Source organism: Mustela erminea, chromosome 5 (assembly GCF_009829155.1).
Source record: "Mustela erminea isolate mMusErm1 chromosome 5, mMusErm1.Pri, whole genome shotgun sequence".
Taxonomy (NCBI): Eukaryota; Metazoa; Chordata; class Mammalia; order Carnivora; family Mustelidae; genus Mustela; species Mustela erminea.
Genome location: NC_045618.1, coordinates 22,026,571 through 22,040,789, shown reverse-complemented (window position 1 = coordinate 22,040,789; position 14,219 = coordinate 22,026,571). Strand labels below are relative to the sequence as shown.

General features: G+C 46.2%; 1 protein-coding gene across 7 annotated transcripts in view; it reads right to left on the bottom strand.

Moving 5' to 3' along the window:
* Positions 1-152: 152 nt before the first annotated feature.
* The window catches only part of FAN1 (FANCD2 and FANCI associated nuclease 1), a 32,877-nt gene continuing 18,810 nt past the window's right edge, over positions 153-14,219 (bottom strand). For 4 of the 7 annotated variants that reach the window (XM_032342248.1, XM_032342249.1, XM_032342250.1 and 1 more), the window contains exons 7-14: positions 12,903-13,011; positions 11,412-11,531; positions 8,660-8,824; positions 8,008-8,158; positions 5,114-5,217; positions 4,348-4,542; positions 3,613-3,741; positions 153-578 (exon numbers count right to left, since the gene is read on the bottom strand). In XM_032342248.1, coding sequence (XP_032198139.1) covers positions 441-578; positions 3,613-3,741; positions 4,348-4,542; positions 5,114-5,217; positions 8,008-8,158; positions 8,660-8,824; positions 11,412-11,531; positions 12,903-13,011 — 1,111 coding nt within the window. In that variant the 3' untranslated portion in view covers positions 153-440. Of the gene's footprint in view, positions 579-3,612; positions 3,742-4,347; positions 4,543-5,113; positions 5,218-6,669; positions 6,737-7,672; positions 7,755-8,007; positions 8,159-8,659; positions 8,825-11,411; positions 11,532-12,902; positions 13,012-14,219 lie in introns of those variants that run through there. The other 3 variants (XM_032342252.1, XR_004285623.1, XR_004285624.1) reach the window with 3 other exon arrangements.

Below are 14,219 nucleotides of genomic sequence, written 5' to 3'. Positions count from 1 at the left end.
CCTAAAGCAAGAATGTTCAACAGCTGAGTGTATCAGGGCAGGAGAGAAAACCTTAAATTCAGGTCTCTCCAATGTACTTACTAGAAACATCAAGAATGTTACTTTTATGAAAGACCAAAAGCTGTGAAACATCCCATTTGTTTGGTTTTTTTCCCAGCTGTTTTGCAAGTCTAGTTTAATAACGTGGATGCATCCATTTCCTAAAATGGCCACCAAGGTACTGACCTTCTAGAAAATTCATTACCTGCTCTGTGTGATCAATGAGTACATTTGAGCCAAGACCAAGTTTTATGACACACAGACACTGTACAGTGATGGGTCTTAAACTCTCAGGTTTATTACTGACATAACAAAATTAAAGTTAAATAAAATGTAATGATGTTTTATACTTTTGAAAATCAATCCATTTGTCACCAGACACCCCCAGCTCCACAGCTTAGTTAAGTGAGACTTTTGCTCTTAGCTCCAATGGCAACCACGTGGCAGACTTCTACCTCAGCCCCCAGCTTCTGCAGTTCATCCAACCAGAGCATTTGCTTATGTGAAAGACGATCGTTGGGGCCTTTAACTTCCACCAGCTGGAATGTAAGTTTAAAAAAAAGTTATTAGTATCTTACTGAAACAATAGCCACGTATGCTATAGTAGTTTTCACCTATACTGCTCTACTTACATATATAAAATAAAGATACATGTATGGAACTCAGAATTATTCTGTAGAAAGTAGGCAGTTCTTCACAAAGAACTAGCAATTTGATTCTGATTATACAGTTGAGAAGCAGTTTTAAAGCATGCACTAGATTGTTGCTCCCATGCTTAAAACCCTTTGATTACTTTCTCTTTATTTGCAGTTAAATCCAAACTTTTGCAGTCAAATCCAAACTTTTGCCAGGACCTCTAAAACTATGATCTGGACTGTGCCAACCACTCCAAAGTTCCTGAGAAAGACCAGCCTCTTCCCAACTGAAGGGCCCTTCCATATGCTTACTGTTCCCTCTGCCCGGGACATTTCTTCCTGTTCTTCACAGGTCTGACTTCTTACTCAATGCTTAGCTTAAATTCATCTCAAGAGAGGTCCAGCACATCTCTAAGGAGGGTCCTTCCTATGCACTTCCTCCACGGCATGTATCCAAAGACAAAACTGTGCATTACATACCAGCTTCATGAAGGCGGAGACACTGTCAGTTTTATTCACTGCAGATTAATGAACTTCAAAACAGCAATAAAAACTACCCAGATTTTCCAAATTTGATGGAAACTATAAACCCAAGGATCAATGAACCCCAAGAAAAGAAACATAACACTACACGAAGAAATAATTAAGTAGCATAATTGGTGATAAAAGGAATATTCTAAAAGCAGCTAGAATTTTTTAAAGCCTAAAGGTAAAGATTACACATATATCATTAAAAAACAATCCAAGCTAGAGGACAATGGACCATTTTCAAAATACTGAAAGAAAAAAGCTGTCAACATAAAATTTTTTTCTTCAGAGAAAATACCCTTCAAAAGCAAAGATGAAATAAAGACTTAGACATAGAAAACCTAAATAATTCATCACTAGAAGGCCTCATTTCAAGAAGCGTTAAAGTTCTTTAAGCAGAAGGAGGACGACATCGCATGGAAATGTGGATCTTTACATAGGAATAACAAGCAGAATTTTTATCTGGTGGAGGGGGTGCCTGGATGGCTCAGTCAGTTAAGCATCCAACTCTTGATTTCAGCTCAGATCACGATCTCGGGGTCTTGGGATCAAGCCCTTTGGGTCCATGCTCACCAGAGGCTTGAGGATTCTCTCCTCTCCCCCTCTTCATCAACCCCTCCCCCTGCTCATATTCTCTCTCTCTCAAATAATTAAATCAATCTTTGAAAACAAATTGTATCTAGGGGAGGAAAAATAATTTGTATCTATGTGAGTAATTACAAATATTCTTAAATCAACTGTAGAAAGCAAAAAAAAAAAAAAAATACAGAGTTTGTAACATGTAAAAATACAATGTATGAACAGAACAAAAAGACCAGGAAAGGAGATACAAAAACATACTCTGTTCTTTATACTGTACAAGGGATGGCATAACATCACCTGAAAGATGGGAAGTTTAAGATCTACACAGTCAACACTAGAGTGTTGACACTTACAACAAAGAATTATAACTAACAAGCTAACAAAGGATTAGAACACAAGCTTTAAAAAAAAAAAAAAGATGAAGAAAAATGTGAGAAAAGGAGAAAAGAAAGCTCAGACAAACAGAAAACAAGTATCAAGATGGTAGCTTTTTTTTTTTTAAAGATTTTATTTATTTATTTGACAGAGATCACAAGTAGGCAGCGAGTCAGGCAGAGAGAGGGAGAGAGGAGAAAGCGGGCTCCCCGCTGAGCAGAGAGCCCGATGCGGGGCTTGATCCCAGGACCCTGAGATCATGAGCTAGCCGAAGGCAGAGGCTTTAACCCACTGAACCACCCAGGCGCCCCTCAAGATGGTAGCTTTAAGCCAATCATCAATAATCACATCAAAATGTAAATGGTCCAAATACCCCATTAAAAGGCAAGAGATTGTCAAAGTGAATTAAAAAGTCATACCCCGCTATAATGCTGCCTACAAGAAGCCCGTTAAAGATGAAACCAGTTAAAAGAAAGAACAGAAAAAGATATGTCCTGTTAGCACTAATCAAAAGAAAGCTGAAGCGGCTATTTACTAGTATCGGTTGATGTCTGAGTGGAGAACACTACCAGGAATAAAAGAGGGTCATTTCACGATGATGAAGAAATCAACTCATCAAGTGGATGTGACAGGCCTTCAAGTTTATACAACTAATCACAGAGCTTCAAAATATAGGAAGCAAACTGGAGAGAACTAACTGCAAGGAGAAATACACAAATCCACAGTTCCAGTCCGAGATATCCCGTGACCCCAAAAGCATGATCCGTTAAAGAACAGAGAAGTTGGACTTGGCCAAAATTTAAGATTTTTGCTCTTCAAAAGATACTATTATGAGCATGAAAAGATAAGCCACAGCCTGGGATAAAATATATCTGATATGGGATTTGTATCTAGAATTTTATTTTAATCTTAGAACTCAGTAATAAAAACCAACCTGGGATGGGCAGCAGGGGAAGACCAAGGTGAAGCAAGGTGGCCCTTGGCCTTGAACATGTGACAAGGCATTCACTCCTGGGAGCTTAGAGAACAGCACCCCATCATCTCAGCCTCCCGGTGTTCACACCTGCAGAATTCCTTCCCTTGGAGGGGGGCACTGGAATCTGTGACTTGCTTCTAACACAAGAATACAGCAAAAGTGATGGAAGATCCCTTCTAAGATCCGGTTATAAGAGACAGACTCCCATCTTGCTCACACTCTGGCTCTTCTCGCCTGCATGCTCTGATGAATGAGCTGCTAGGTGGAGTGTTGCACAGCGGAGAAGAGAGGCCTCTACAGCCCCTGGTGTGGAGGCCCCACCAACAACAACCAAGGAACCAGGGCCCTTAGTCCAACAGCTTTCAAGGGATTCGATCTTGCCAACAATCAACCAAGAAATGCCTAGACTGGAGCCTTTGCTTAAGTTGCTAATGAAATTATCATGGAAATAGGACTTTCCATTCTGATGCAACTGACCTTACAGCGATGGCTCTGGGAGTCCCACACCACCAGGTCGGGGAGGCCCCCTCGGCAGTGTCGGAAGTCTGTGGCCAGGCGCCGGCACACACCACTGAGGATGGGGCCGCCCAGGCAGGAAACGAGGTCCTGAACACAAAGCACAGGGCTGGTTAGCCATGCCTTACAACAGAAATCCTAGAATACTTTCACTGATCATGAAACAGAGAAAACTGTAATTCCACAGAGAAGGATTCCAAGGACAACAAGGGTCATTCTGCTGCTTGTGTCAGGGCCAAGGCCACAGGGCCCCTGGCCAAAATGCCCACCACAAGCTCTGGGAAATTAGGTTTCCTTTGCCCAGTCAGACTTCTATCTTGTCGGGAAAACCCTGGGGAACAGCTGAGGAAGAGGGAATTTGGTGTAAATCCTCAGAAATAGGACAAGGATGAAGGCTAGTAGTTGCAGGGGCAGGAAGAGCACCTCCCTGCTGAGGGTCATAGGTCAGGGAAAGGGAAGCTGTCAGCTAAGGGGAAGAAAGCAACATTGGGCTTACTCTGTGTCCTGATATGGTCCCACTAATAACAGGGACATCTGGACTAGGGCACTAGCATCTCCATGAATGTATATGCAGGACCATCACATAGAGAAATATGCGTGCATGAACACATGCACACATGTGTACAGATCTTGCCAGAAGCACACCCAGCACTGGGGGGTGGTACTTTCTGGCCAACTCTCCCTGCAGATTTTCACCTGAGCTTGCTGAAGAGAAGAAAAGCGATCCCAGCTGACCAGGGAAGCCACTCTGCCCTCCTGGGCCTGCCACGCAGCTGCCACCCAGGCGCGCAGGCTCTCCATGGGCGCACCGTGAATCTGCTGCAGCCTGGCCTCGATGGCCGGCCGCCGGCTGGCGCAGAAGCTGTCAGTGCACAAGTCCAGCGGGAAGGCCTGCGTCATGGGGAAAACAAGCCCTCATTGGGTGCCCGGACAGAGCCGGGGTCATCAGAAGAACACTCGATACCATAAAATCTGGGAAACTGGCCAATTGTATTAAATTGACACATTCTTCTTCTCAAAAGAGAAGTAAAAAATTAAGTAATCGCACGTAAAGCAACTTATTGCACTGGTTTGTCAAGAGTTGTAATCGGTAAAAGGAGCCTTCGGTTTACATCAGCAGTGCTCTCAGCAGGCGTGTGCGACAGCACACGCGGGGCGGCCTGGCCTTGACAGGAGACTGACTGGTCAAGGTTGAAGCTGAAGAAACCCACACTACACGTTCAAGTGGAAAGAAGGTAAAGTAGGTTCAAGGCGAAAAGTTAACAGACTTACATTTTAAGATCTGTGGATCCGAATGTAAAACTAAAGACTATTCTTACAGAGAATTAGCGCCATCTCAGAGCCCGTCACTGGCAGGCTTCTGATGGCTACAGACACGGCCCGCAGGCAGGCAGGAGGCACAGAGGGCAGGAGCCGCTGCTTGCCTAAAAAGCACACCCGGGGTCTGGCGTGACCTGCGCACCTGGTAGGCGTTTCTGAAGACGTCTGGTATCCCGTCCATGAAGATTATATCCCACAGGAGGAGGCCGAACAGTGTGCTGAAGGTGGACCCTTCCCCGTGAATCCCTAAGACAAAGCAACACACACAGCAAAGTCAGGTTTTTCTGTTTTTTAAAAACCCACCATAACCTACTGTTTACTCAATTTGAAGGAAATAATAGATTTTAGTTTCAAATGCAAAAGCTGTTTTCTTGCCATTCCTAACTCATCTGTTTACATCACTTTGCTTATATACAGAAGGCTCATTTAAAAGCAAAAATCTTAGTAATTATGGGGAAACTCAGACCCATAAAGTAACAGTTCTCCAACTTTAGTGAGAAATGTAAGGAACGTGTTTAAAGATAAATAAATGAAAGCAGATATTCCCTCCTCAGGTTCCTGGGGATCGATTTGGCGGGTGTGGGTGGGCTAAGACCCCCGTGCGGGGCTCCGTGCAGGGTCCCGCAGCCAAACCTGCAGAACGGCTTCCCAGAACAGATTTATCAGAGAAAGACCAGCACCCAGGAGCCCGCAGGTGCTGTCTCCATCCACCTCACTGGACCTAGTGTTCCACTGCTTTGTCCTGGACAAGTGAGCCCAGTGTTTCTGAGATCCAGGGCTCTCCTAGAAACCATCCATCCCAGAGCACCAGGGCTCTCCTAGAAACTTTCCACCCTAGAGACCACCGAGTTCAGATCCCTGCCTCACACCCCACACAAACTGTACTGACTGAACCACGAGCTCAACTGACCATGTGCCCAGGCCACACAGGTGTTCACAGCAGAGTTGAGGAAACCAGAGGCTCAGTCTTAGCACAGCACACAGACCTGTCTCCCAGACAAATGATCTGCACTTCAACACAACTGACAGGGGATGGTGCCCACATGGGTGCCTGACCCCTATGACCCTGTCCTGATGGGCGAAATGAGGTGCTGACCCCTATGACCCTGTCCTGATGGGCAGGCAGAAGGGCTCTCACTCAGGCCTCTGGTCTGGAGCCAAGCTGTTTTCACCAACAAGCTTTATACCAGGATCCCGGGCTCCTACCCAGCCAGGGGTAATGCTGGGTCTCCACTTCCAGCATGCTCTCTGCCCGGGAGTGCACACCGTCCACCCTCCAGGCAGGAACACTGGTCGTCAGAATTCCTGCACTCCTAAGTGGTCTACATCAAGCATTTGTATTGGAAGTGAAGTCACTTTTGGTGAGCTCCTTCTGAGTCCCTCCGAAATAAACTTCCCTGAAGGGGGCCTGAGATGTGTCTTACTTCCAAATCTCCTCTCAAACAGATGGACAGCAAGGGTTCCACTCATTTTCACTGAAGCATTTTTTAAAAAATGAAATATTTTATACTCTGGAAATGGAATCACCTGTCCGTTTTTCAAGCTCATGGCTAGAATGAAAGCATTTCACTGTGCTCACCTCACAGCCTGCCCACCACACGCCCTAATCCCCATGCGCTCTGCCCTCGACTGCCCAGTTTACGTGTCTCCTGTGGCTTCTCTGAGGACAGCTCTTCATTCTGTTCTTTTATTTCTAACCTTTAAGTCTGTGGTATCTCTGTCTTCGCTGGGGTTTGTACTTCTTCCCTTATAGCATCTCCCTTCCCTGTGAGCAATAAAGATACCACAGAGATTAATCTCAACTGTCCTAACACTCATTGCCATTTCACAGTCCTCATTAATCTTCCGAAAGCTGATGTAACACTCAATGGAATAAGGTCCTTATTTTCACCAATTTGAAGGTATTAGGGTGTTTGTAATCCTCGTGACCCCTCGGCATGGGCAAGGGGAGTCCTGCCTGGCGGAAGGATGGGCTTGGTGGGCAGCCCCGGGAGCAGGCATGTGGGCCAGTGTTCGGGTCGGCTTCCACGGCCTGAGGGTAGGGAGGCTGGAAGGAACACCGCAACCAGAGTACAGAGGGCTGACGGCACTGCTCTGCTTTGGTACAAGGGCACGTTCAATACCTTCCATAACAGTGGCCTCTCCAGCAGAGCTGCCCTGCCCTCCCCCTTGTCTCTGGGGGTGGCTGATGGGTGCTTCCTTTGTAATTCCTCTCCCACAGCATTTGCTTTTACTTTTTCTAGTCAGTACTACACTTTGCTAAGGACAGAGTGACAAGTTCATCAGAAAGCAAATGCCCAACATCTCCTCTTTGCCTGGGCCTTGGATAAAGCACTGATTGTCGGAAAGCAAAATCAAAACAATAGTAAGAAGAGGGGCTAATGCGGATAAACAAACACCAGCAATTCCAGAAGAGATAATTATTTAGAAACAAAACACTTTGCTGTTCCTGTGTTAACATAGCCTGTACGTTAAAGAACCAGAATTTTAATAAAAAATGTACAAAAAAGAAAACTAAAACAAAAAGCACTGCTCTTTCTAGCCATTTCTCTGGTTCCTCTGGTGCTATCCCATCTCTGGTTCCTCTGGTGCTATCCCACCAATCAGGGGATTGGTCCTTCAATCCCCTGAAAGTTGCTGGCTGACTATGAGGACTGCTCACTCTTTCCAGAACAACCTGGCCCAGCTCCACAGCTCCTACCTCCTCTAATGGGCTCTGCTACCAGGCAGCACCTCTGGAATCCTCTGCCCTTTCTTCTCCTCCTAGGCCCAACGAAAGTTCTCTGAAAGAAAAACCCAGTCCCACTTGCTTCTAACATCCCACCAGAAAGTGCTGTTTCTCACAGGCCTTTGGCGGTGGATGCTGCTGGCTAAATGGAAGAAGACAGCCTTTAACAAATATCGTGAGTAAAATCCCTTTCCTCGCCCTCCCAGGTCAGCAGATCTTCCACCGGGACAGGACGGAGATGGCGGCCACCCCCTGCTGACGGCCCATCACCAGAGACCGGGCAGCCTGGGAGAAATGTTGTGCTTTACCCTGGTCAAAGCCGCTGCGTCTGTAATAGGCCAGCGCCACTTCCTCCACAGAGCACAGAACTGCGGCAGGGGCGGTGGGCTCCCCAGCCTCCATCACAAACACAGACTTGCCCATCCCACGCTGCGGGCACAGCCGGCCCGTGATGGTCACCTGAGATGGCAGAAGGAGAACATCCATCAGTCTCCCTCGAGCTATAGTCCCTGCAAACCGGACTTTCCTGTCTTAAGGACCCACCTCGCTCTGCTCCCCGTAAGCCACCTATTCTAGCAGAGTGCGAGACCATGTGACCCATGCTCTGGCGACTGTGAGGGTATAGACAGGCCCCGGGAACAGGGGAGACATGGACCCCAAAGCTGCTCTCTAGGGGCCCTGACCAAGCAAGAGACACTGGCAGAAGGCTGTGAGCTCCTCACTCGGGAGTTTTATAGAAAGTCACTCAGCCCAGGGCTCAAGCAGACCCACGCCCCGACCAGCCCAGCTTCTGATGTAGGAGCCACTGGTGTGGAAACAGAGTCCTGTCCTAAACGAGTACTAGAGTTTTCTATGTCTAAAAGAAAATGCATACAAGAAACTGTTCTTAGGCTGTTTCCTTTCGGGAAAAAACCCAGCATATCCACTTAAGTCCAAAGTGCCCAAAGGATATTTACTTACATGTTTGACATCATCCACAGTTATTTCTGGCAGCTGATGGAAGAGGTGCCTGTACTTCCGACAGCTCGGAGACTCTCTCAGGCGCAAAGCTCGCTGATACAGTGAAAGACGATGTCCCGTCCTGACTTCTGGATCAGCCAGCCCTTCTGTGATGCACTTAACAGCCTAGCGAAGAACATGGTCCCACATCAATATCCTGAAAGAGCTCATGGCAGCGTCCGCTAATTTAATGTGACAGGAAACCCCACTGTTTTTTAATTATTCAATTTTGCTAATTACTAAATGGGTAAAGCAATACTTCCATAGATAAAGGGTATTTCCTTAGATCTCATTCTGTTCATTTCTTTCTTTTTTTAAAGTAATCTCCATGCCCAACGTGGGGTTTGAATTCCCAACCCTGAGATCAAGAGTCGCCCGCTCTACTGACTGAACCAGCCAGATGCCCCATCATCCTGCTACTTTTAATGTTCAGGTCCACTCCAGGAACCACAGAGCTGGCCCAGCCTCCTCATTTACCGGGAGAAGAATCTTGTGTTTGGAGAAGTTAAATGCATTTCTTAAGGTTACTCAAAGTTGGACCAAAAACAAAAGTACTGAAAATACCGTAACATACGACTTCAGGCCTCAGAGGATAACTAAAATCTGAAACAAGGAAAATAGTAAGTGCTGACAAGGATGTGGGAGAAACCGGCACCCACGTGCACTGCTGGCAGAAATGAAATATGACTCAACCCTGGGGAAGTCAATGTGCGGTTCCTCAAAAAGCTAAACACAGGATTACTGCATGACCCAGCAATGCCACATCTAGGGACATCCCCGAAAGCACCAAAAGCAATATTTTGAAAGATATTTGTAAACCCATGTTCATGAGCGGTGTTATTCCTAATAGCCAAAAGGTGGAAGTGAGCCAAGTGTCCATGTGGAGACGACTGGACGGACAGAATGTGGTCAATCTGTACAATGGAATATCATTCAGCCTTGAAGAGGAAGGAAATTCTGATACTTCCTACAACAGGGCCGAACCTGGAACACAAGCTGCCAAGTGAAACAAGCCAGAGACAAGAAAGAGGAAATACAGGAAATACCTAGAACAGGCAGCAGACCAGCCATTACCAGGGGCTTCTGGTGGGGGGAGGGGAGGCCAACAAGCAGCAATGACTAGCTGGCTGCAGAGCTTCTGTGTGGAGTGATGACGAAGCCTAGAAACGGACAGCGGTGGTGCCGGCACAAACACCGTGATTATAACCAATGCCACCGGAATGTTCTGTATTAGTTCTTCTGATAAGAGAATAAAAAGTAAAAAACAAACAAATAAAAAAACATGCTGAAAATCAACAAAAGATCAGACCATCAGGAGTGGAATGGTCAAGGGAACGGGAAGGGCAAAGGAGACCCAGGCTCTGTGACCACGTCCACGGGGAGGGGCCGGCCACCCGCTGAGCGCTCTGCCCACAGATTCCCCACCGGAGACAGATGTAAAGAAAGAAAGGCGACAGTGATGAAATGATGAAGACCATGAGTGTGGCCAGGAAGATCTCTGAGAAAAGGCCAAGAGGAATGAGGATTTTCTGTCAATCTCAAAAATATCTTCATGGCTCTTCTACCTCTGTGCTCCTGTGAGTAGAACGTGAACAAGGGGTAAATCCAAACCCTCTGGAACCTCTATTTCAATGAAAGAAAGAAGTAGGGGCGCCTGGGAGGCTCAGTGGGTAAAAGCCTCTGCCTTCGGCTCAGGTCCTGATCTCAGGGTTCTAGGACTAAGCCTCACATCAGGCTCTCTGCTCAGCAGGGAACCTGCTTCCTCTTCTCTCTGCCTGCTTCTCTGCCTACCTGTGATCTATCTGTCAAATGAATAAATAAAATATTAAAAAAAAAAGAAAAAGAAGGAAGCAGCATAAATACAGGGTTTCTCTGCCTTTGGCTGTGGGGCCACCAGACGCCGTTTTTTGCGATTTCAGCCTGAGTCAACACGGAGGGGTAAGGAAGCACCACACCCACCTCCAAGAAAGAAAACAGCTTTTACCAGCTTGAAAAGTTTTAGGTAAGAAGGCACTTTCTCAGTTTAAGGCAGTAAAAATAGTCTGTCCTATTTCCACACCCATGGTCAACTTTTCCACCTCCACCTCACCCTGATTCACTTCATGTTGCCGCTGGAAAAAACAAAAGCTTCCAGAGCCACAGTCCCCTCGGTTCAAGGCAAACAGGAGGCTGGTGGGGAGGAACCCCAGGCAGCCACACAAAGAGCCACTGTTGCTTCTGGGCTCAGCAGAAGCTGCCTTTGCAAACCACCCCCCCCACCACCCCCCCCCCCCTCAGCTCAGGCTACACCCTGGAGTCCCAAGAGGCCTGCTCAGCATTCAGCAGACCACACCCTTCCCAGGGGAAGGAAACCTCTTCCATCAGACTTTCTACCTGGAGGCCCCAGGCAACAAATGAATAAAATCACCATTTCCAAAACAAAAGGACCTTCCTTGAAAGCACCTGCGAGGTGGGAACCTCTAATTCTCCTGCTCCCTTAATTCCTAAACCTCAACACAGAACTACCAACCCATCTCCAGAATCAGTGTAAAGTGTCCTGTCCTCACTGTAATGCTTCTGTTAGCTTTTGGGGGGTTGGAAGAACTTAGACAAAAGAAGGTTAAAAAATATATATTCTCATGACATTTAGGTTTCTAAGGTGCTAACATTAGGCTATGCATTTTCACTTAGGCAGAAGCTAAAGAAGGCTGTGGTGAAGCTAGTTACTGAATACCGGTTCAAGGCGTTTCAAGTGCTGGTGTAAGTTGAGCGCCAGTCTATCCCACCACCGGCCTCTGCTGTCGGGACAATACACTCTCTGGGACAAGAGGCTTTCAAGCTCCTTGACTGCTTCCTGTTCCAACAACAATAACAGAGAAAGCCCATTAGACTCGTACACTCCAAAAAAAGGAACTACATTTAGTAACCAATAAGGTTGGCAAAGTACACTTAGAAAGCCCATCTTCCATCCTAAAAGGAGACCAAGGACCCTGGAGTGAGAACAGGACTCTGAGACGTTCCCCCTGGAGCAGGCCCGCGCCCCTGAGGCATCACCCGTCAACTGGTGAGAGAGTGTACAGAGCTCCGTCAACACTGCGGACTGGTAGTCTCTGCACAGCAAGTCCACGGGCACGGGGCCGCACACAATCAAGTTCTGGGCAGCCGAGCACTGCTCCGGGGCTACGAGCACATGTGCTTCTGGGAACACAGCAGGTCACAGGGCCAACCGATGGTGTGAGGAATGAGGCGGGCAGAAAGCAGTGACCAGTGTGTTCATCTAAACACCCCTCTCAGCAGGGAGTCTTTTGGGTCTAGATTTATACACAAACTGTTCGGTTTTATGGTTCATCGATCTCTTTCAACATCTAATGTCTTCTTGCAAAACGTGCAGCACAAACACCCGTATACTCACAACTATGACTCTCCAAAGCCAATCCCATGGACCCTCTTGGGTTTCGTGGACCCATGTTAAGAAGCCCAAGTTCTGGACGCCTGGGTGGCTCAGTGGGTTAAGCCGCTGCCTTCGGCTCAGGTCATGATCTCAGGGTCCTGGGATCAAGCCCCACATCGGGCTCTCTGCTCAGTGGGGAGCCTGCTTCTTTCTCTCTCTGCCTGCCTCTCTGCCTACTTGTGATCTCTCTCTCTCTCTGTCAAATAAATAAATAAATAAAATCTTAAAAAAAAAAAAAAAATTCTAAGAAGCCCAAGTTCCATGTATCCTCTTTGTAAAATAGCATTTTTCCACATAGAAACGTTAACATAACAAAAGCTAACTCTACCACTCTCACATTTTGTATAGGGAGGGATGGGACCAAATCTCTGATCTGTGATTTTAAATTACTTCCAGGCAGACCCTGCCAGCTGTCAGAGAAACATGAGCAGAGGTGAGGTTTCCACCTCGGAGATTTTGGGAGCCCTCCCAAGGCACATGTGGAGCCCTGACAGAGACTCACTTAGGCTGGGGCTCCCCGCACGGCTCCGTCCAGGACCACCAGGCCCTTCTGGTGCATGCACAGCCACTCACATGCAGAAGAGACGGCTGGTTCTCTTTGGCCATCTCCCCACTAACCCTGGAGACAGCAGGCTGCCCACATCAAGCATGCTTTCGTGACATTTCGTGACATTCCTGTATGCTGAGCAAGTGGAAAATGCTGTCAGGCGGGCTCTCCTGTATAGCTTACCGCTGACCTACCAGTAAGCCAGGGGTCAGGGCTTGTGCTCTAACCTCATACATGTGAAGTCGCTGCAATATTTCAACAGTCCGAGACAAAATCCTTGTATAAATCCACCCAACAGTAAAACAGCGCAGAAACACTGGTAAGTTCTCATGGTATCTAAAATGAAGACGGACACCAGCAGTTTAGCAATCTGATTTATTTGTGACAAAACAATTATAAAAAGAGACAAAGCAGACTGAATTTTTAGCTTCTAAAAAGATACATTCCAAATATTGTCAGTTGTACGCAATTTTCTATATCACAAACCTGCATTCTTCTAGCCAGCCACCATTTCCTAGGACACTCCTTGGGATAAAATAAGAACCACTGAAATTTTCTAAGCCAGGGGTCAGCAAACCCAGGCCAAATCCTGGGCCCACCAGCTGATTTTCTATGTCCTGCAGACTAAGCATGGTTTTCCCATTTGGCAATGGTTAAAATAAATGAAAAGGAGAATAGTCTGTGGCATGTGAAAATTATGCACAACTCAAATTTCAGTCCATAAATAGTGCTGGCCTCTTGCCCCTCCGGTTCGTTCACATTCCTCCTGGGGCTGCTTCTGCTGGGGGCAGCAGAGGTCAGCAGCTGCCACAGAAGCAAGCCAGCCTTTTATGAAAGTCGTCTACCAACCTCTGGTCTACAGTCATCTAACTTCCCGGCTATGATTTTCTTTTTTTTTTTTTTGATGAAGAAAATCACCTACTAACTTGTTTTAACCATTTGTCTCGCTGCTTAGTGTGAGAAATGTTAATAAATTGACCTAACTTGTCATAAGAAGATCTTCCAGTGTCCATGGGTATCACAGGAGTAGCGACTCTACATTGATTATCTCATTTCTAGAAAGGCCTTTCAGGGAATGGCTTAATTTTCAATCTGAATTATAGAATACTTGTAAAGGAAATATGGGCAAATGCAGTTTTGTTTTGTTTTTTCCTAACTTTAAAGGCTATTTTCTTGGCGATGATTTTTAAGTCATTATCATTTCTATATGAACTTTATATCCTAAAGGTTTTTTTTAAAAGAGCTAGTGAATAACACAAATTTTTCTCACCCCTATGTAAAAATAAAGGAACAAAATTTCTTAACAAATACAGAATATGTTTAACATTAAGAAAAAAAAAATCACGTGTTGTGTACTTGAACTTTTAAAGAAAATGTTAATTTCGTTTTCTTTTTCAGATTAACACCTACTTGAATTTCCATTGGAAGAACACATCTACCATGGCTCTTACCACCTCCGTCCTGCTTCTGGGTTTCCCAAACATTTAAATTCAGCTGACCAGTGTTCAGAGAAGCGAACATACCAAAAGATGGTGAGTTAAGGG